General features: G+C 40.9%; 1 protein-coding gene across 6 annotated transcripts in view; it reads left to right on the top strand.

Moving 5' to 3' along the window:
- Positions 1–2,958: 2,958 nt before the first annotated feature.
- Positions 2,959–22,497, top strand: part of PML (PML nuclear body scaffold) — a 52,036-nt gene continuing 32,497 nt past the window's right edge. For 2 of the 6 annotated variants that reach the window (XM_072628394.1, XM_072628393.1), the window contains exons 1-4: positions 2,972–3,065; positions 3,309–3,433; positions 4,312–4,477; positions 8,989–9,464. In XM_072628394.1, the coding sequence (XP_072484495.1) occupies positions 3,048–3,065; positions 3,309–3,433; positions 4,312–4,477; positions 8,989–9,464 (785 nt within the window). In that variant the 5' untranslated portion in view covers positions 2,972–3,047. Of the gene's footprint in view, positions 3,079–3,308; positions 3,434–4,311; positions 4,544–8,988; positions 9,465–22,497 lie in introns of all 6 variants that reach the window. The other 4 variants (XM_072628392.1, XM_072628391.1, XM_072628395.1 and 1 more) reach the window with 3 other exon arrangements.

The following is a 22,497-nucleotide window of genomic DNA, read 5'->3' as shown; positions in this document are numbered from 1 at the left end:
TGTAATAGTGCATGTTATGGATAACAAAATCAAATAAAGTGTATGAGTTTTTAATTGGATCAAAATAGCATTTTAAAATTTCATATATAATGAATTTTGTACATTTAATATTATATACTGTATACATGCATATATCATATAGATGATTTATACACATATACATGTATACAATCAAATAACATGTAGACGTTATTAAATGGACCAAAAAGTAAAATTTTTAAAGTTCTTATAATAGTTGGTTTGTTACACATACAAAATCAAATAAAGTGTAGAAGTTACTAATTGGAACAAAACACAATTTTAAAACATCATATGTACAATGAATTTTACACATTAAGAGTATATTGTATGTGTATATATATATATATATATATATATAAAATCAAATAAAGTATGAGTAAAGTGATTCATTAGACCCCAAAATGGAATTTTAAAAATTCATATATGTAATTAAGTTTAACCATAAATAGTATATATATATATATCTATATATAACATATTATGTGTGTGTAATATCAAATACGTGAAAGTGCAGAAGTTATTAATTGGACCAAAACGCAATTTTAAAAATTCACCAAGTGTAAGGAACAAGGCAAGGAACTAAGTGTGAGATATATGTATATTACTACATATGTATATTATAATGTATATTACAAGAACAAGGGAGTATGGCATAATGGAAAATTAGCTTCCAAGACAGAAAAATTTAGGTTGGAGCCCTGCCTGTTACGCATAATTGGCTGTATGACCCTGGATGAATCACTTAACCTCTCTGTTCTCCCAAGCACAGAGAATCTGAATCTTTTTTTTTTTTTGTCATAGACTTCTTCAGATGTCTGGTGAAGCTCATGGCTCCTTTTTCAGAATTATGTTTTTTAAATGGGTCAAATAAAATACAGAGGATGGCAAAGGAAACTAGTTTTCTAAATAGTTGATAAATATAATTATAAAAACTTTAAATAAATTCACCAACTCCAGGTTAAAAGGTACTGACCTTCACCCAAAGAAGGAACTTCCACATCTGGGAATTACCTAAGTAAATAGTCCCTAGGAGTCCCTAGGTCCAGTCCCTATCCCAATATTACAATTCAAAGGAATCTGGAAGATTTACTTGAACTGAGCAGAATTTTAAAAAAACAGAATTAGAACACTCTACACTAGTAATAATAAAATGTAAAGGAAAACCATACTCAAAAGCCACCCAACTTAGCTAAAATGAAATAACCGATAAGTTCATTGGGATAATGAAACCTACTCACCTTCTCTCACTGGAGGGGTGGGGGTGGACATGGACAGAGCATTAATTGCATATGTTGTCCAGAGGACATTCGTTTATTGGCTAGTTTTCCTCAACTGTTTTTCTTTACAAGGAGGGATCAGTGTGGTGTGTGGAGGGGGTGTGACGGAGGGGAGACCCTATTTGCAAATGACTGCAGCTTAAAAAAACAAAAGGAATCAATTTTTTTTTTGATTCAGACTTATGATTTCATTATTAGGGGTTTATCTGCTTGACTAATTTAGATACCAGCTCCTATACATTCTTAGAATGGTCTGGGCACTGATAGGCTCTACCCAAGGACACACAGGCAGTGTTTGGTAAGACTTGAACTCGGGGCTTTCTATCTCCAAGACCAGCTCATTATTGCTAGCTTTCCTTTCTCTCTTCAACAATAAATAACAATAAAAACAGTTCTTTAGGGAATTTCTTCATTTCTGACATTTGAATTCTCAGTGCATGTCCATCAGAATTCCTTCTTGATTGTGGCCCTGGTTGTGAGGGGGGGTGGCACATTGGGTACTCTTCTTTCTCCCACTCTCTCTTTATCTGCACACTTTCTCCCTTAATTCCCATATGACAGATTTCACTTTTATTCCCAGAGCGTCTATAAAGGATTCTGGCATGAAAGTAAAATATGTTATTCTCCCCAAAGTCTTCCAAAGCTACCTAGCCATCCTCATGTCTTCCATACCATTTTTTATCCCTTCCTGCCAGTGTGACCTCTCTGAACTTCAGCATCCTCCAGCTCCTAGGCTGCTATGAACCTTCAGGAAGGTATTGTAGACCACCAACCTGTCTTGCACCAGTAATCTTTCTTCTTGGCTGCTTACTGGAAATCCAATATGAACCATTGACATTTATAAGCAGCCCCACTGACAAATATTTATTGAAAAAAAAAAAAAAAGAAATGTGAAGCCTTTTGTAAGTGATTAAGAACTTACTCTTACTCTTACAAACTCCTTAAAGGCTGAGATTATGTTATATTTATTTTTAGATCTCCCATAAATTCCCTAACATAGCATCTAGCACATAGTTGGAGTTCAGTAAACGCTTTCATTAGACCAGTCTGGGGGTGGGGAACTTGTGGAATCCATGGGATTCAGTCAAAGGGTCACACTTGGGGACTTGTGGGGCCACATGGAGGCCCTCAGCTTCGAAGGTTCTCCACCCCTGGACCAGTCCTTGGGGACTCACACTTTGGTTGAGGAGTCAAGAAATAACAGGATTAGAAAGCTACAGCTGAACTACGGTGTAGAATCCATCCATGTGCAACAGGAGGTAGCAAATCAGACATTCTAAGGGACCACCTAGTCCAATCTCCCCTTCAGGGAACTGGGGAAACTGAGGCATCTCAGAGAAATCAAAGGACTTGTCCAAAGTCACACGGATAATAAGCAGCAGAGAAGGGAATGTGAAGCCCCCCGCTTCCAAATTCAGCGATCTTTGGCTTGTACCGCCACGTTGCTTGGGATTTGGATACTGGAATTGGCAGACCAATGGTGGAGTCCAAGGTCTATCATTAACCTGCTGGGTGACCCTCCTGAAGTCGCTGAACCTTTCTTAAACATCCAGTTTCTCATCTGTAAATCGAGGGGGCTGGACTATCCTTCCGGCTCTTGAGATTGTGTGAAAGGGGTGGGGGTGAAGTGGGGGCGGGGCGGGAGTCCCTTCCGTCTCCTACATACTATGATTCAGAGATCAGCGTTGGCAGTGGTGGTCAGAGAAGGCTCCATCTTGAAGGTTGAGGAGGGGGAGCAGGCCTCGTTCAATGAGCACAAGTACAGAGGTGGTACAATTGAGTATGTGCAGAAGGAGAGGGGGGAAGAAGGAAAGGGGGGAAGAAGAAAAGGGAGGAAGGGAGAAGGGAGAGAAGAGGGAGGTGGATAGATGAAAAGACTGCAATTTAAGCAGGACCGTAATCCTTCTCTCTAGCCCCTCTCCCTTGTCTGTCTCAGCTCCCCAGCTTGACTGGGAGCTCCCGGCGGGCAGGGATCTGTCACCTCCTGAAGCTTTTTTCTTCTCTCCCCAGAACAGCACTCAGGGTGCGAAAGAGGGGGTCGGAGATCATTGTCATCCGGAACTGCATCCTGCACTGCCATCCTCCCAGGTCGGTCCAGTCCAAGGAGGCCAGATGTCCCAGAACGAGGAGTCAGGGTGAGGCTGCCCTTTGCTTCCCATCCCTCATCCCATCCCCTGCCTCCCCCAATTGTCAAGCCCCCCTCACCCCGCCCCCTGGCTTAGCCTCTCGGCTCAGACAGAGAAGGCAGGAGCATCTTGCAGGAACCCTGGGGGTCTCTGTTGCTTGACAACAGCTTCTGTTGCCGGCTCTCGGTACCCAGCTTGACCACGTAACCCTGCACCTTCCTCCCCTGTCCCCTTCGGGCAGCCCCGACTCCCGGGGCTCCTCCCTCAGCATCAGCATCAGCACCTGTCTCTGCCCTTGATCATTGTGAGCTGGAGGGACTGTGGGCTGCCTCCATCCCTAGGACTCAAGAAGGGTCAGGGACCTCCCTGGAGCCCACCCAGTGCAGGTGCCCCTGCAGTACCCACTGGACCAGACCCATCCCTCTCCGTTTCTTCTCCTTTTCGTCTTCCTTCTCATCTTCCTCCCCATCTTCCTCCCCACATTCCTCCTGTTTCCCCTTCTCTTCCTCCTCATCTTTTTTATTCCCATCCTCCTCTTCTTCCTTCCCTCCCCTCCTTTTTTCCTTCCTCCTCCCCTTCTCCTCTTATCTCTCTCTTCCTCTTTTATCTTCCCTTTCTCCTTTTTCTTTCCTTTCCCTGCCCTTTCCTCCTCTTTTTATCTTCCTCTCCTCCTCCCTTCTCCCTTTCCTCTTTTTCACTCCCTCTCCCTCCCGTCTCTCTTTCCTCCTCTTTTCTCCCTCCCTCACCCCCCCTTCTTCCCCTCGGTGTTCTAAAACGTCAGCCTCCAAGGTAGGCGGGCTCGCGGGGTGCTCCTCCCAGATGCCGGGCTCCCCCAATGCGCATCCCTCGCTGCCTCCCTCTGACCCTCTCCGCCCCGCTCCTTCCAGGTCACCTGCTGAGAATCGAAACTGTGAGGAGCTTTCCATGACTTCGGAGCGGGCCACCTCCACCAAGCCCGACCAGATGGCAGACCCTCCACCACCTTCGTCCCCTCCTCCTCCCATCCTGGTGTCGGTGGCCACGGCTTCCACCTGGACCTTCCCCAACGAGCCGGTGAGTCCTAGCCAGCCCGAAGCCAGCACCAGCGGCGGCACCAAAGCCCGCGCCAGCACCGAGGAGGTGAGGGCGGGGGCAGGTACCTGGGGCCAGGTAACTCACCTGAAGGGTGGGAACCTGGGAGACAAGAAGGAAGGGGTTCGCATTCATGAAGCACCTACTGTGTGCCGGGCGCTTTACAGAGAGCATTGCATTCTATAACAATAGTGACGATTGCTAGTGTACCTTCTATAGCCAGGCCTGTACTAAGGACTTTACAAATATTATCTCATTTAATAAGAATAAAAATAACCAGCTTGGGTATAGCTGTGTGCTACTGTGTGCCAGGCCCTGTGCTAAGAGCTTCACAAATATTTCAGTCGAGCCTCACAACCACCTAGGAGGCAGAAGCTATTATCAGCACCCCCATTTTACTGAGGCAGACCAAATGAAGTGACTTGCCCTAGGTCACTCAGCTAGTGATTATCTGAAGATCTGAACTGACAACAACAATTTGTACATAGAGCTTACTGTGTGCCAGGTACTGTGCTAAGTGCTTTACCGTTATAATTTCATGTAATTAAGAGTAATTGTCATCGCTAGCGTTTACATAGTGTCTATTATGTGCCAGGAGTCATACTTAGCCCTTGACAATTGTTATCTCATTTGTTCCACTCTGGTAGGTGCTGTTATCATCCCCACTTTACAGATGAAAAAACTGAGGCAAATAGGTGAAGTGACTTGCCCAGGATCCTGGTAGATATCCAAGGTAGAATTTTAACTCAGGTCTTCCTGACTCCATGGACTACTAGGTGATGCAGTGGATAGAGTGCTGGGATGGTATCCGGAAAACTCATCTTCCTGAGTTCAAATCTGACCTCAGACACTTACTAGCTGTGTGACCCTGGGCAAGTCACTTTACCCAGTTTGCCTCAGTTTCCTCATACGTCAAATGAACTGGAAGAGGAAATGGCCAACCACTCCAGTAACTTTGCCAAGAAAACCCCAAATGGGGTCATTTGGACACCACTGAAAAACAACTGAACAGCAGCTTCCTAACTCCAAGTCCTGGGCTTTATCTGTACCTCTGTGCCTTTAGGCAGCTTTTCTAGGGAATCAACTGGATCTAGGAAGGAAAGAGCCCTGGTCTAAGGCTTAGGAAATCATAAGTTCATAGATGCAGGATTGGAAGGACCTTCTGAGACAGTCAGTTAAAACCACTTTATTTTACACTTGAAGAAAGCGAGTCCTGAGGAGGGTAAGGGATTTGCCCAATTGAACTCACAGAGGAGGTGAGATTTGAACCCACGACCCTCTGACTCTGGAGTCAGTTCTCCTTCAACTGAACCAGGAGATCAAAGTTTTCATCTTGAATCTCTTCTGTCCTAACTTTATGACCTTGGGATTCAGTTTCCCCCTGTGTCAAATGAGGGGGCTAGGTTTGGACTAGATCTCTAAAAGAGCCTAGAAATCTTTCTGTACATTGGGTAGGACATCAAGGTGTGGGTTACTTTATGGCAGGGACTGGAGTTTAGATACCGATACCAGTATCAGTTCATCATCAAACTATGTTTCAGGCCCTGGAAGTAGAAAGGGAATATAGTCTCAGCTCTCAGAGCACATATTAAGGAAGGAGTGTTGTATGGAGACAGCACACGTCTATCTAGGTGTATACAAAACATTTACAAGGTACCCTCGGTGGGGAAAAGTACCAGGAGCTTCAGGGACACCAGGATATGAGATGGATCTTGAAGGAAACCAGGAATTTCAAGAGGTAGAAGTGAGGAACAAATGCATTCTAATATTGAGGAGAGACTATGCAAAGACACTGAGGTGGTAGATGAGTGTTAGGTGGTAAGGAGCAGCCAGGCCAGTCTGGCTATTTCTGGAGGGTATGTGAGTTGGTATTAATGTATAATGAGTCAAGAAAGGTAAGGGCCAGCTAGTCAAGAGCTTTAAATGCTAAACAGAGACTTATATTTTATCCTGGAGGTAATAGGAATCCTTTAGTGGGATTTTTTGTTTCTTTGTTTTTTTGAGTTGGGGGTAGGGAGGAGAATGGATTTCAGAAGGGAGACACTTAAGGCATGCAGATCAATTAGGATGCTATAGCAATGTTCCAAGTTAGAGGTGATGAGGCCTGCTCTAGGGTAGTGGTGGAGTGTAGACAAAGAGGGAAGTGACTCACGAGGTATAAGGGGCAAGATCTGGGTAACGATTTCTTTGTGGTGGACGAGTGAGGGAAAATGAGGAAGACACCAAAGTTGTGAGCCTGGAAGGATGGTGATGTACTCCACAAAAAACAGGGGGAGCCTGAAGAAGGAGCGATGGGGGGGAGGGGGAAGATAATGCGTTCTGTTATAAACATTGAGTTTGAGATGCCTACAAGACATCTACTTGAAAGTGTGTGTGTTACTTTATCTTAGGAGAGAGACTGGATCTGGCTAGATAAATAAAACACCTGAATCAGTGTGATCATTGAACAGTAGGAACAAGAGACAATGTAGAGAGAAAAGGGTCCAGGACGGTGTGCCTGGGGGGCGGGAGGATATCCACAGTTAGGTCCAGGATTCATGAGTCTCATGATCCAGCAAAGGAAGCTGAGAAGTGGTCAGAGAAGTAGGGGGAGAGAAAACAGAGAGTGACAGCGCCATGGAGAGAGAGAGAGAGAGAGAGAGAGAGAGAGAGAGAGAGAGAGAGAGAGAGAGAGAGAGAGAGAGAGAGAGACAGAGACAGAGACAGAGACAGAGACAGAGAGACAGAGACAGAGACAGACAGAGAGAAAGAGAGAGAGACAGAGAGAGAAGGAGAGGGAGAAGGGGATGGGAGGGGAGGGGAGGGGAAGGGAGGGGAGAAAAGGGGAGGGGAGAAGAGAAAAGGAGAGGAGGAGAGGGGGTGGGAGGGGAAGGGGAGAGGAAGAGGAAAAGGAAGAGAAGAGAGGTGGAGGAAGAGGAGAGACAGATACGGAAACACAGAGAGGAGAGAGAAGGAGGAGCAGGAGACAGAGAGAATGGGGGAAAGACGAGGGGAGGGAAAGGGAAAGAGCGGTACTGGGAACATCCAGAGAATTGAGAAAGAAAACATAATCAATTGTATCAAATGCTCTTCTGAGGTCAAAGGGAATGAATTAACCTAAACTCTGTATTTCCTCCCCATGCCCCTACACTCACCCTAGTATTAACAACGTGAGCACATTGGTGCTGCTGTTATTTCTCAAGAGAAATTACACTTTCAGTGTGCTAGACCTGGAAGGGACCTTAGCCAAATCATCTAATTCAACTCCCTCATTTTCCAACTTGGGAAACTTGAGTTTGAGAGAAGTCAAATGACTTCACCAAGGTCACACAATTAGTAAGTGTCAGAGCGACAGCAATGTACTTGTAAATATTTAACACCCACCCAAAAAAAATACACACAACACACTTTTAAGCTTAATCTGCATTATTCAAGTTTTTCTCCATCACTTTTTTTAAGTCTAGACCTCTGGTCTAGATGATCAACCAAACAGCAAATTAGACCCCAATCTGCAGCATTTGCCGATTTTTTTTAGGTCTAGAAAATCAATCAAATAATAAATCCAGCCCCAATTTGTATCGTTTCCTAATTTTTAAAGTCTAAAATACCAAATAACCAATCAGCCTTTCCTGATTTCTGCAGCATAAATGTTCACACTGAATAGTTAACAATTGGCCCATTAGAGTTGGTTGAAGCTGCCTCCAGCACACCCCTGCAAGGACAAAACTTGGCTCCTAGTCCAGTGCTCTTTACAGTTTTCCTAGCTGAGACATGAAAGGGCTGCCCATGAATTTCCTTCGACTGTAGAGTTCCTTCCTAGAACTTTCTGCCCAGTTACTATCCATCTCTCAAATAAAAGGAGAAAAGCATAAATTGTAGAGGAGGAAAAAATTTTGATTAGGTGATAATCAATGATCCCAGCATCCTCAGTCTAGAGATAAAGGTGCAAAGGGAAAGGAATAAGTGTCTATGAATTGCCTCTTGTGGACCAGGCATGTGCTAAGAGCTTTGCAGATATTACCTCATTTGATGATAGCTTTGGAAGGGACCTTAGAGGTCATCTCACGCAATTCCCTGGTTTCTTAAAGGAGAAAATAGGTCACAGCAGGTGAGTTGACTCGATTCAGGCCAAGGACTTCACACAAGTACTAAGAGAGTTGCAATTTGAACCTGGGTTCTTTGGCTCCAAATTCAGCCATCTTTCCCACGCAATCCCCTCAGCTGTTTCTTTCAGGGATACTGAAAATAGAAACCATGAAGAGGTAAAAAGTGATGGCTCTAAGTGAGAGGACCTGGGTTCCAGCCCCACCTCTGACCTTGGACAAATCACTTTTCCTCTTGGTCCTCGGTTTCCTTCTCTCTACATTGAAGGGTTGGACTACGTGGCCTTGGCAGGCTTATGATTCTTGTGAACTCCCCATCTAGTCCTGCCTGGTTGAGGGAGTAACTCTGGGACTTGGGGAACACATGGCCTCTGTTATCTCTTGTGACTCCTTGATGATCTCCCCATCCAGGCCATAGGCGAGGAGTTTTGTTTCCTGCTTTGTCACAGCTGTAAATCAGAATCCAAATGTCCCAAGCTCCTATCCTGCTTACACACCATCTGCTCCAAGTGCTTGGAGAGCCATGAACCGGCGGGGCAATGTCCTATCTGCCAGGACTCCCATGACCAAGAGACCAACCCAACCTCCATGGACAATCTCTTCTTCGAGAGCCTGCAACGACGAATTTCTGTCTACCAAAACATCGTCCAGGGGGGCCCTAAAGCCTCTTGTAATCGATGCAGGGAACCTGCTGATTTCTGGTGTTTTGAGTGTGAGCAGCTCATCTGTACCAAGTGTTTTGAAGCGCACCAGTGGTTTGTGAAACATGAGGCGAGGGCAGTGGAGGAGCTGCGAAAAGAATCTGCCAAGGATTTCCTAGATGGCACCCGGAAATCAAACAACCTCTTCTGCCCCAACCCTACCCATCGGACTCCATCCCTTACCAGGTAAGCTCCCGAGAATTCCGAAGCATGGGAGAGGTCAGGAACCAGTCCACAATTCATGGGCTCACAGATAGTTAGAGCTGGATTTTAGAGATGGAGGGGACCTCAGAAGTCACCTACTCCAAGCTCCTCATTTTACAGATATGGAAACTGAGGCCCAGAGAGGTTAAGAAACTTATTTGAATGAAACATGCTATCTACCTCCAGAAAAAAAGAACTGATGGACTCAAAGACCCTATTAAAGCATATTTTCTTCTATTTCTTTCTTTTTCTTGGAACATGGCTGATAAGGAAATTTGTTTTGCATGTCTATACGTATTTGTAATGGTTTTTATTTCTCTTGACTTTTCAATAGGGTCAGGGGAAGATGAGAGAGAATTTGGAACTGAAAATGAAGTATTGAATTAAAGCAGAGAGAGAGAGAGAGAGAGAGAGAGAGAGAGAGAGAGAGAGAGAGAGAGAGAGAGAGGCTTGTTTGAAGGTCATCTGAGATCCCAGCAGAGGAGTACCCTTAAAATGGGGGAATCCTGCCCACCCAACCACAGTGATATTATTTGAATTTGTGAGACAAGACAAGATAACAAATGAACATTGTTTTGGGAAAGAATCCCAGATCATAGACTCATAGATTTAGAGCTGAAAAGGAACTTGATCTAGAGTTGATCTAGCCCATCTCTTTCATTTTATAGATTAGGAGACTGAGGCCTAGACAAAGGAAGAAATTGATTGAGTCAAGGTCGTGAGTAGGAGAGCCAGGATTGAAACCCCAGAGTTTCCAGTTCTGCCTCTGACCCTTACTACTGGTGTGACCTTGGGCAAATCCCTTCCCTGGGACTTGGTTTCCTCAAACGAGAGGATTTGACTAGGTGTATTCTGAAGTCCCTGCTTTCAATCTTTGCTTTTATGGCTCCTCCCCAATGTCATCTGTATGATTAGAATCTCCAGTCTTCAATGAAAGATAACTGCTTTTGTAGAAAGCCTAGCCATGGGGACAGAAGGATCTAGGTCTGAAACCCCAGCTCTGCCATTTGGGCAGATTCCATAGCTTCTCTGACCCTCAATTTCCCCTTCTGTAAAAAAGAGGGGATCACAAAGGGTGATCTCTAAGGACTCTGCTCTGCTATTTGGGACTCTTGTGTGACCTGTAATAAGTCACTTAACCAACCTCTCTGAGCCTCAAATTTCCTCAGGAATACATACAATGACAGAGTTGTACTGGATGAACCCTGAGGTCCCTGGTTTACAACTTGCCCCTTTCCAGCTTCAGAGCTAAGGTCAAACCCTCTCCTATTCCCACAATTAGAAGTAGCCCCCATAGTATGTTAGACCCCAGAATGAATTGGTGAGACTTCATCTCATCCAACCCCTTTGTTTAGCAGGGTCAGGAGAGAAGACAGTGACCCAAGATCACTCAGTGAATTCCTAAAAATCCCTTTCATTTGAATAGTGTTTATGCTTTTATAATGCTTGGGGCGGGGGAGGTGGGAAGGTGCAGTCATTGTTATTTTTAAAATAAAAATCACATTGTTTTCATTATTTAACTAATACATTCTACAAACTGTGTCTCACACAGATTCTGTAAAAGCAAAAATCTGTTACTTCTCTTATGTGGACACAGCCCAAAGCCACACGTGTCTCACCTCGGTTATAAGTAAATAGCAGACCGTATACCTGGTCTTGTATGGCTCCCCTTGGGTTGAGAGTGAGAGAGGAGCTAGGCTGGACTTTCCAGGAGGGTGTGTATGTATGTGTGTGTGTGCTGCTAATTTGTATATTTCCCTTTCACGGTAATTTCACTTATAGCCAGGCAGAAGAAGGAGACAATATGTTTGATTTGGAGTTTAAGGACTTGTTTTCAAATGCCCATCCTGACAGCTTTCTACCTGGGTGACCTTGAGTTAATTACTTAAATTCTCTGGGCCTCAGTTCACAAAATGAAGGAATTAGAAACTAGATGGCCCCTGAGATCCTGTCTCTCTGAAGATCTGCGACTTTATTTATGAGACTGAGCTGGTTTTTTGCTTTTTTTTTTTTGTATCCCCAATACTTAGCCCTATACTTAGAATACAGTAGGGTTTTAATACATGCTTGTTGACTTGAGAGACTTATCTGAGGTTACAGGTACCTGGGAAACGAGGAGTACAGCAAGGACCTCCAAGTTTGCTCAGTGGCCACTGAATGTATCTTCATCCTGGGCAAGAAGTGTTGATACACAAGTTCCAGCTATCTTTTTGTTCTTATCACTATACAGTTTAGCTAAATATCTCAGGAAGGGTTTTTTCCTGAAACTTTTGTGCATATACAATCAGCTTTTTCATCTGCCTCTCCAGGGAGAACCTGAGAATGATGTTTCTGCTGTCTCATCCATTAGAATGAGGGCAGGGTTATATTAGGACATGAAGGGTATAGAGTTAGCTTCCTCCATTGGTCATCTTTGTGCTGTAAATTCTCTCACTATAGCTATCCTGAAATATTAATGCCCCAGGGTGGAGGTGGGAAGAGGGAAATCATAATAGTTGCTTCTGATTTTTGTAGCATAGTAAAGTTTACCCTACACTAAAGTCCTCCTCCTGATGTCTCTGCATGGTCTGGGATAGACCATGGGGTTCTGGGAGGTTACTCCCAACAGAGCTCCAGCCTTGGCAGATCCTACACCACTAGGAACATTCCATGGAGGGTGCCATTGGCACACTGCTTATGTTTTCCAGGAACCAGACCAGCTAGAGGTTCATCACAATTTGGTGACCAACTCTTTGGCCATGGCAACTCCTAAAATAGAGAAAATGACCAAATAACCCTCCGTCTTTACACTCTCTTAGTAATAATGGCCAAGGAGTAGAGTAGAGTACAGAGGGTGTCGAGAATTATACACTTTTTTAGACCATCTTGAAACATTAATTGTTCATCGCATTAGTGTGAGGTCCATGTTCAACAGATGTGCTCATGGGGCACTTGATTCATATCGATCTTGACATTCTCACCAAAAATTAAACCAGGAATGTAAGGAACTTCCAACCATATGGGACCCAGTTAGTTAGTATTTTTTAAGTGCTTACTATGTATCAGGTGCTATGATAAAAAGTGCAGATAGAAAGCAAGGCAAAAGACAGTCCCTGCCTTCAAGGAGTTTACAATAGGAGACAACAGGAACATGGTTCTCAGGTTCTCCCTGGAGAGGCAAAGGAAGGAGCTGATTTTATAATATCTCCAAAGATTTCAGGAAAAACCCTGAGACATTTGACCATGTCCTGTCATAGTGAGTGAGAAGAAAAAAGATGACCAAAAAGATAGTTGGATCTCATGTGCCAATATCTCTTGCCCAGGATGGAGATGTAGAGAAATTTCAGAGAAACCTTGATGGGAACGTTCAGTCTATATCAGTTTGTCCTTCAGTGGTTAGTGATTTCAGTGCAGGATGGTAAAAATGATGTTGGCATATATAGCCTTGAGAAATAAAGAAGGCCAGAAACTTATAGATGATGTAGAAGTTTACATATGTGAGATGCACGTGTACATACGTATATATGCCCATATTCATACATATATAATCTTTGTGTTGTCTATATGTGTATATATGTACATGTACGTGTGAACATATACATGCATGTATCTATACAGATGCATATATATTACGAATATATTTGTATATCATAACTACTTTAATCTTTTTAATTATTCTATTGATGTTTTTTGATCTTTATAGCACTGTCACCTCCCAGGAACACCCCACTCCATGAATGAATGAATGAATGAATGAATGAATGAATGAATGAATGAAAAAGCAGTGCAAAGCTCTAAGGAAAAAGATAGTAGAGTATGACAGTTCTTGTCCTCAAGAATCTCACATAGAACTCTCTCATGTAACAAAAAACAGTTGAGATGCAACAGCCATGTATACTGGTATATGTAATACTCTACACCTGTAGTTCCATCATCACCTCTCTATGTCTTCATCATCTGTCCTTTTTCACAAGATGGGTCATTGCATTTGATCTGAAATTGGATACCTTAAATTGTTTTTTCATCAGCAGTATTGTTAATGAAAATAATCACTTGATATTTCGTCCGCTAGTCTCTTTTTTCTTTATACTTCCTGGAACGTGTCTCCCCATGTTTCTGAGTTTGTTTGTTGTTTGTTTGTTTCATGTTTGTTTGTTGTTGTTTCATACAGTTTGTTTGTTGTTTCATACAGTTTCATACATACATGTTCTATTACATTCATACACCACAATTTGTGTAACCTTCTTCCAGTTGATGGGCATGCACTTTGTTCCTAGTTTTTTATTCTTACAAAAAGGAAAAAAAACTGTTGCTATGAATATTTTGATATTTCCTCTCTGTCAATCTCTTTGGGTTGTGTATGCAGTAATATACTAGGTCAAAGGGTATAAATAGTTTAGTAATTTTTCTTCCGTAATTCCAAATCGTTTTCCAGAATAGTTAAAACAAGCTCACAGCTTATTCATCGGTGTATTAGGGTGCTGACTTTCCACAGTCCATATAGCATTGACTTTTTCCATATAATTTTTGCCAGTTTGATGAGGTGAAACCTCAGAGTGGCTTTAAATTTCCCTAACAAGTATAATGGAGCATTTTTCAATATGATTGCTGATAGTTTTCCTTCATCTGAAAACTATATATCATATAATTTGACAATTTATCTTTTGGGAAATACCTCTTATTTGTGTGTATGCAATTGTATCAGTTCTTTATATGGTTTTAATAGTATACTTTGTGACAATAACTCAATGCAGAGATTTTTCCCTTACTAGATGCTTTCTTTTTTTTAGTTGCATTGATTTTAATCATGTAAAAGCTTTTTAATTTTATATGATTAAATTATTTATTCAGTCTTTTGTGTCTTTATTATTCATTGGTTATGAATTCTCCTCATAACCAGAGATTTGAAAGGCACCTCCTTCTGCTCTCTGATTTTTTAATGATATGACTTTTTACACTTAGGTTACTTTCCATTTGAAATCGTTGATGATGATATATATTGTAAGTTTCTGTCTAAACCTGCTTTATGCCAAACTGCTTTCTGATTTTCCCAGTGGTTCTTTTCAATAGAAGGACTTTCCTCAACTATTTGTTTGCATTTCACAGAATCATAGGATTTAGGAGTTGGAAGAGACCTCAGGGACCACCCCCTATACCAAAGGACTCCCCATTGTAACATCACTGACCTGACAAGTGATCATAAGCTCCCTGAAGAGCTCAGTGAAATGGGGACCCCCCCCCATCTCTCAAGAAGGTCCATTTGAGACAGTTCTAATTCTTAGAAAGTTTGTTTTCCCCCTGGAATCAAACCTAAATTTGCCTTTGGGAGCTTGTATTTATTTCTCTTGGTTCTGTGCTCAGAAGCCATATGGAATGTTTACTTCATTAAACACTAGGGTAGTATATTCATTTTCTTCTGGGTCATACTTTTCTAATCTTTTTTACACAATATACTTTTCTCATCTGTTTCATTTAAATATACTTTTCTGTTTTGTAACCAGCACCAAAACTTTTTGATGATGATTTTTTTGTTGTTGGTAATATAGTTTGAGATCTGGTAATGCTTGACCTCCTTCAGCAAAGGGTTTTAATCTGGGGTGGGTAAACTTGGTTTTTTAAAAATATTTTCATAGTTGTATTATAATTATTTTCCTTGTAATCCAATGTATTCTATTTTATGTATATAAAAGCATTATTCTGCAAAGAAGTCCATAGGCTTCACCAAACTGCTAAAGTGGTCTATTACATAAAAAAGGTGAGAAAATTCTACTTCAGTGGATAAAGTCTCTGACTTGAAGTCTGGAAAATCTGGGAAGACTATGAGCTCCATAGCAGGGAGAGGATAAGGGAGTGATCTCTACAGAGGAAGCTAAGGGAATAGCTGAAGGCAGGGTATAAAAGAGTGTTTATATTAATAAGAATGGGAGGATAAGGAAGGGATTGTTGGAGGGGGTGCAGATTAAGTAATAGGAGAGCAAGATAGAGGGTAGAAGTAAAGTAGAGGAGTCAGGAGGTATAGGAAATAAGAGATATGCACAAATGTAAAAATAAAGATTCAGAGTAGAATCTGTTAGGGAAAGTATATGTTTATATATGTATGTATGTATGTATATGTGTGTACATGTATGTATTTATCTATATCTAAATATATCTATGCTTTGTTAACATATATTCTGAATCCTCTCACATTCTGCTGTGAATGTGACATGTTTTTTCTTTTGTTATTTTATATTTAAGTTTATAATATTTTTATTTTCTTATTATGTATTTAAGTTTTAGTATTTAAGTCTAAAATTTAAAAAATAAGACTAAAAAAATATATTCCTAAGCAAGAATAAGGATCAAATGAGATGATATTTGCAAAATGCTTAGCACACTATCTGGTATAAACATGGCAGCTAGGGAAGCTAATTCCACAGGCAACATTTATAAAAGCACAGCACCTAAAAAAAGATAATCCCAGAATCTTGATATGAAGGGACTTTAGAAGCCAACCAGTTCAACCGATCCAACAAGTCCCACTCAACTCTGTCCTATTTAAGACACAACTAAGGATACTCTGAAAACCATCTCTTCGGAACAGTACTAATAAGGGAGACCATACCTAGAGAAGGATGAGCAAGACAGGTAAGGGACTAGAGACCATATCATCCAAGAACCAGCTTGTAGAAGGACAGGATATGGAAGCTGTAAGCACTGGATTTGAAGTCAAAAGATGTGGATTTGAATACAGACCCTCCTACTTTCTTCCTTGGGTTATGACCTTGGGCAAATTGTACTTCTTGAGACCCAAGTTACTTTATTTATAAAATAATAGGCTTGTCTATCCTATGGATGGATTTCTAGAGTCCATTTCAGCCCTATATCTTTTAAGCCAAGAATTGTATGGAAATACCTGAAGAACTGGCATTTGGGGAAAAAAATGTTGGGCTTGCTTTGCTCCAGAAGATGGAAAGAACAATGGGTGGGAGTCAGAGTTTGGCTCAATAGAAAGTTAGTCAGTGAAGAAGCACCTATTAAATGCCTACTGTATCACAGGCATTATGCTAAGCATTGAAGATACAAAGGAAGGTTAAAATGTCCCTGCCTTCAAGGAACATACATTCTAATGGGGAAGACAATGAGCAAATAAGGAAGCATATGTAAGACATATACCAAGGAGATGAAAGGGAAAACATTAGCAGCTCCAATGGATGGGAAGGGGAGAGGAAGAGTAAAGCTAAAAGGATCTCCCATAAAAGTACAAGGTGGGATGTCAGTACTAAGAGATAGAGATCAGGGGGCAAAGTATTGATGCCTGTATGGGTGTGTGTGTTCGTCCTTCGTTGCCGAAGAAGACCATGCCATCAGAGAAATGACATGACTTGCACTTGACTTTGTTTTGAGGGAGGGCTGTGCAGGTCACCAGCCTCACTTCTCCTCCAGAGCCATCTGAATTCAGTGACCAGATATTCATCAGGATGAGTGCAGATGACCCAGGATGAGGCAGTTGGAATTAAGTGACTTGCCCAAGGTCACACAGCTAGTGAGTGTCAAGTGTCTGAGGTGAGATTTGAACTCGGGTCCTCCTGACTCCTATATTGGTGCTCTATCCACTGTACCACCTAGCTGCCCCTAGCTGTATGGGAGACACCTTATGTGAAGGCACAGAAAGGGGAGATGGAATTTGGGGAATTACAGGTAGCTAGATCAGTTAGTGGGAGGGGAGAAAAGTAGAAGAAGACTGGGAAGGTAGAAAGAGATGAAGTTGTAGCTGTAAATGCCAAATGAGGATTTTATATCCAATTCTGGAAGCAATAGGGGGTCATTGGAGGTCATTGAGCAATGGAGTGACATGGTCAAATCTTATGATTGAAAAAAATAATGTTGGTCATTGAGTGTAGGATGAATTAGAGTGGGGGGAGATGAGGCTGGGAGACCAATTGGAAGACTATTGTAATTGTCCAGGCAAGAGGTGATGAGGGTCTGGACTAGGGTTGTAGCTATGTGTGTGGAGAGAAGGGGACATATACCAGACATGTCATGAAGGCAGAAATGACATGATTTGGCAATGGGTTGGATATATGGGATGACCAAGAGTGAGTTATCAAGGATGAGCCAGAGGTTGACAAGCCTAAGCAACTGAAAGGATGATGGGCTTGATAACAACAAGGCAGTTGAGAAATAGGAAGGGTTTAGGAGGAAAGATAATGAGTTTCATTTTAGACATGTTGAGTTTGAGATACGTATGGGACATCCAGTCCAAGATATCAAAGAAGCAGTTGGAAATGCATGGCTGCAGCTCAGCAAAGAGAGTAGAGATGGAAATAGTGATGAAAATGGAACCAATGGGAGTTGAAGAGATCATCAAGTGCGATGGTATTGATCAAAAAGAGGAGAGGGTCTAGCATGGAGCCTTGGGGCACACCCACCTTTAGTGGGCATTCCAGTGATGGAGGAGCAGCAAAGGACTCTAAGAAGAGGGAGTCAGACAGGTGGGAAAAGAATCTGCAGAGAATTATGTCATAGAATTCTGGAGAGGAGAGAGTATCTAGGAAAAGGTGACCAAAGAGCTCAAGAAGGATGAGGATTGAGAATTTTCTAGCAATGGTGCTACCCAACAATAGAACAGAGGCAGAGAGTTTCCTTTTAGTGGAGGGCCTAGGTCACCACTGGGCTGGGATACCATAGAGGGGAGGGGTTCTTGCTCAAAGGAACAGTATCATACAAATTATTTGGGACAAGCAATTTTTTTATAGGTTTCATTTATGATAACTACAGTCACCCTTGATGCTTCTAAGGACTCTAAAATGACTGAATGACTGACATCAGATGAAATCAGACTGAGCTGGTTTTCCCACCTTTAGTTAGTTCACTGTCAGGTGAAGGCTAGATTTTATGAAAACAGGCAAAGGGTTTCATTTCTCTCTTTTCTTGTGCTTTTAATTCTGTGGTTTTTAAGAATGGGTATGAGAAATGAGGAAACTGACTAAGACAAAAGTGACTTGCCCTGTTCATATCATTAGTAAGTCAGGCAACAAGCATTTGTTAAGCACTTACCATGCTAAGTGCTGGCGATACAAAGGAAGGCAAAAGATAGTGCCTGCCCTTAGGAAACTCACAGTCTGCCCAGATTTTCTGAACTCCAAGTCAGAGACTTTATCCACTGAAGTAGGATTTTCTCACCTTTTTTGTGTAAGCGTCCACTTTGGCTGTTTGGTCCTGAAAGTTTTGTTTCTTTCTGAATTTAGAAGACCTTTGTACTGTTCTAGATATATATGTATTGTTCTCTTTCGAGTCCATTCCCAGTGAAAGTAGGTTTCCAGAACTAACAGCCCTCTTCCCCCATCAAATTCCTCTGTATTAGTTCTTCCTCTTGCACTTCATTTGTACAAGATAATTGCTCTTTTTAGCTGTTCCTGAATGGTTTTACTTTCTGAAGTCATATCATACTCACGTCTACCCCAATCTTTCTTATGAATTACCCAATTACTAATAACAATCTTAGACGTATGTTTTACATTGTACATACATAAGTCTGTCCTTATTGAGTCCCTTGTAATTAGTCTTTGAAACGTACCTTATGTTTTTCTTACCTCTTGAATGTCAAAACTTCTATCAAATTCAGGTTTTATCTTTTTTAACAAAGTCCTGAAAGTCTGGCAATTCATTAAACATCCACTTTTTTTTTCATTCAGAATTATGTTTAGCTTTGCTGGGTATGATATTTTTGGCCAGAAGGCCAGTTCTTTTGCTCTTCAATATATAGTGTTCCAAGACCTGTAGTCTTTTAGTGTCACCACTGCTAGGTCTTGTGTGATTCTAACTGTGGCACTGCAATATATAAATTGTTTTTTTCTTGTTGCTTGCAACATTTTCTCCTTGAGCTGGGGGTTTCAGAATTTTACTATAATATTCCTGTAGGTTTTCCTAGTAGGATCTCTTTCAGTTGGTGATCAGTAGATTTTTTTCTATTTCTACTTTCCCCCCTTGTTCTAATGCTTCAAGACAATTATCTTTAATTATTTTTTGTATTATTATATCAAGATTCTCTTTTTTTTATTATAGCTATCAAGTAGTCTGATTATTCTTAGGTTTTCTCTTCTTGATTTGTTCTCTAGATCAGTTAATTTTCTTATGAGATGTTTCACATCCTCCTATTTTTTTTCATTCTTTATATTTTGTTTTATTATTTCTGGATCTCTTATAACTTTACTGGCTTTCCTTTGCCTAATTCTGACTTTCAAGGAGTCATTTTCTTCCTTAAGTTGATAGCACCTTCTTTTGGGTAATGACAGGAGTCCAGATATTGTTCAAACCTTTGATATCCTCCCCTCTTCCAAATATTTTGTAGATTAATTGTTCTGTGCCCCCAAATTGTGTTACCTCCAACATGGATGTTTACTTTCTTTCCTGCTCTGTTCCAACTATTCTTTACATCTTTGTTTTCTTTAGTGTCATTTCTAATTTTTCAAAGAAAACCAATTATATTGCAATACAGTTATAAAAATATGTATTAGCCAATTCATGTGAAGAACCTCTGATCTATGTTGATATTTATCTTTTATCCATTTCCCAATTTATGGGACTTAACAAGCTTTTTTAATAAGTGAGGTCCAGTTGGAAGTACCTCTATTGCATTTTATTCTTTTGTTTAATATGATTTTAATATGATCGATTGGTTTTGATCTTTGTGTTAATAAGTCATTGATCTAGTGTTCATAGACAGCTGACACAGAAACAACTCATCGGTAACTAATCATTTCTGGCAGCTAATGTATAATCATTTTCATTTTTATGATGTTATTTGATGTTTGAAACATCTAACACAACCCAGTTTCCCAACCCGTTTCTTGAAGAAAATCTTCAAGATATATCAGCTCTGGATACCAATCTGAAATTATGTGAAGTAAGTAACCAAAATATCCCTGTCCTTTGACTTAGAAATTCCACTCTTAGGATTATGGCCCAGGGAAGTCAACAATTGAAGAAGGGTCCCCAAAGGCCCTATACACACCACAAATATTTATGGCAGTGCTTTTCGTCATGGCAAAGAGCAGGATACAAAGTAGATGTTCCCCATTAGGGAATGGATAAACAAATTGGGGTGAGTGCAATCAAATATTATTGTGCTTGTAAGAAGTGATAAATATGATACATGCGGAGAAAAGTGGACAGACTCTTTGGTTTGTTGTTGTCCTTCATTCTTGAAGAGGACCAAAGTGACATCACCATGATAAAATGCATGACTATGGATGATCAGGCCAATATGAGCTCAGAATGCTCTACCATGGATTGGGCACAGATAGTCCATGTGAACATTTGGAGTGGATACTCCAAATTTGCGCATCAAAATGGAAAGACTTGTACAAACTGATAAAGTTAAGTAAAAAAGATGAAGTAAAGTAAGTCAAACTAGGAAAACAGTATTTACAATGACTCCAATAATGTAATGAAATGAACAAGAAAAATGAAACAATAGGAAATGAATGTTGTGATACCATATTGACCCAGCTTTGTCCCATAGAAGTGGTATGAGAAGGGACTTTTCTTCACTTTGTGGATGTGAAGCATGGAATATAATGTCAGACTTTTTCTAGATATTGATTGGCTTTAATTAATTGGGGTTTTCCCTCATTTAAAAAATCTTTGTTATAAGGGATAGAGTGAAGAGATTAGAGTGAAGAATGTATTGGGAAAAGTAAGTGATATAATGCAAAACATATCAATGAAAATTATTTTTATTTAAAATAATTTTTATTGATTCATTTTGTTTTCCCAAAGCTTAGATTTCCACCTATATTTTACTCCTTTCAGCTCCAGGGAGTCATCTATTATAGCAGATAATTTTTAAAAACAAATTGAAGAGGGGATAAAGTATATACAGTTATGCAGTGCATGAAAAAATCTGCTATATGCAATGTTCCACACCCACAGATTTCCCCCTACCTCTGCAAAGAAGAGGACTTAAGGTGGCTTCTCATATCTCTTCTTTGGGACCAAGTCTGCCTATAAATTTATTTACAAAAAGTATTGTCAGGCTTCTGTATTGTGTCTAATTTTTGACCACCCTTGTTTCTTACTCTTAAAGCTTGTTCTCCTGTATATTTTTTCCACCATCCTCCCTTTTGTCTTTCTTTGCATTAAAGTGACTGAGTTGTCTACTATTGAGACATTTAATCTTTAGGGTCTTAACAAGTTCTTTATAGAACTTCTCTATCTCTCTATGGTCTGCAATAGATGTTGGTTTATAACCTGCTGTTATCTTCATAGAGGTCTTCTTGAAAATGTATAATACACACTCTCCAGTAGGAAATGACCAGATGTTCTGTGAAAAGCTGTTTCTTATTGTCCTTGGGTTCATGATAGAACCGATTATACCAACTCCTTTATTTGCTTCTCCAAGATGAGCCTCCAATAAGCCTCCTGGCATTTAATAGTGCCTTCTTTGTTCATTTTTCACAAGACTTTTGAACTGAATATGTGTGTTCCCTCCTTGGTCACTAAGCAAAATGTTCATGTTTAGATTGCCCACTACTAATTCAATATTTCTAGACAGTCTGAAGACTGTGTGACCCTTAGCATCCTCTACTTCTTTTTCCACCACTGCCATTGACCATGGCAGCCAGTCACACAAGGCCTTTCTTGGTTCATGGGTCACCATGGTTAGAGAATTCATTACCAAGCACCCAGCCCGGACTGGTCCCTACAAAGCAGACTGATCTGTCTCTGGGACCATACTCAAAGCCTTTCCCATATAGTAGAACCTGCCAGAGCTTGCATTCCATTGCCATGAAATCAAGATCCTCCCCAAACCTAATGAAACATCTGAGTAGGACTTGGTAGATGATAAAAAGACATATAGACAGAAAGACAGATGGATAATTAGATACAGAAGAAGAAAGGGATAGTAGAGTAATAAATGGGTTAATTGATCAATAAGTAGGTTGGGTCAATAGATGATTGATAAGTAGGTAAATATGTAGATAGATGGATGATAGAGTAGGTAGAGATATTATAGATAAATAGATGATAGATAAATAGATGGATAGATAGA

The sequence above is a fragment of the Notamacropus eugenii genome, chromosome 1, assembly GCF_028372415.1.
Source record: "Notamacropus eugenii isolate mMacEug1 chromosome 1, mMacEug1.pri_v2, whole genome shotgun sequence".
NCBI lineage: Eukaryota > Metazoa > Chordata > Mammalia > Diprotodontia > Macropodidae > Notamacropus > Notamacropus eugenii.
Note: the sequence above shows the minus strand (reverse complement) of the source record. Positions and strands in the feature narration are given on the sequence as shown.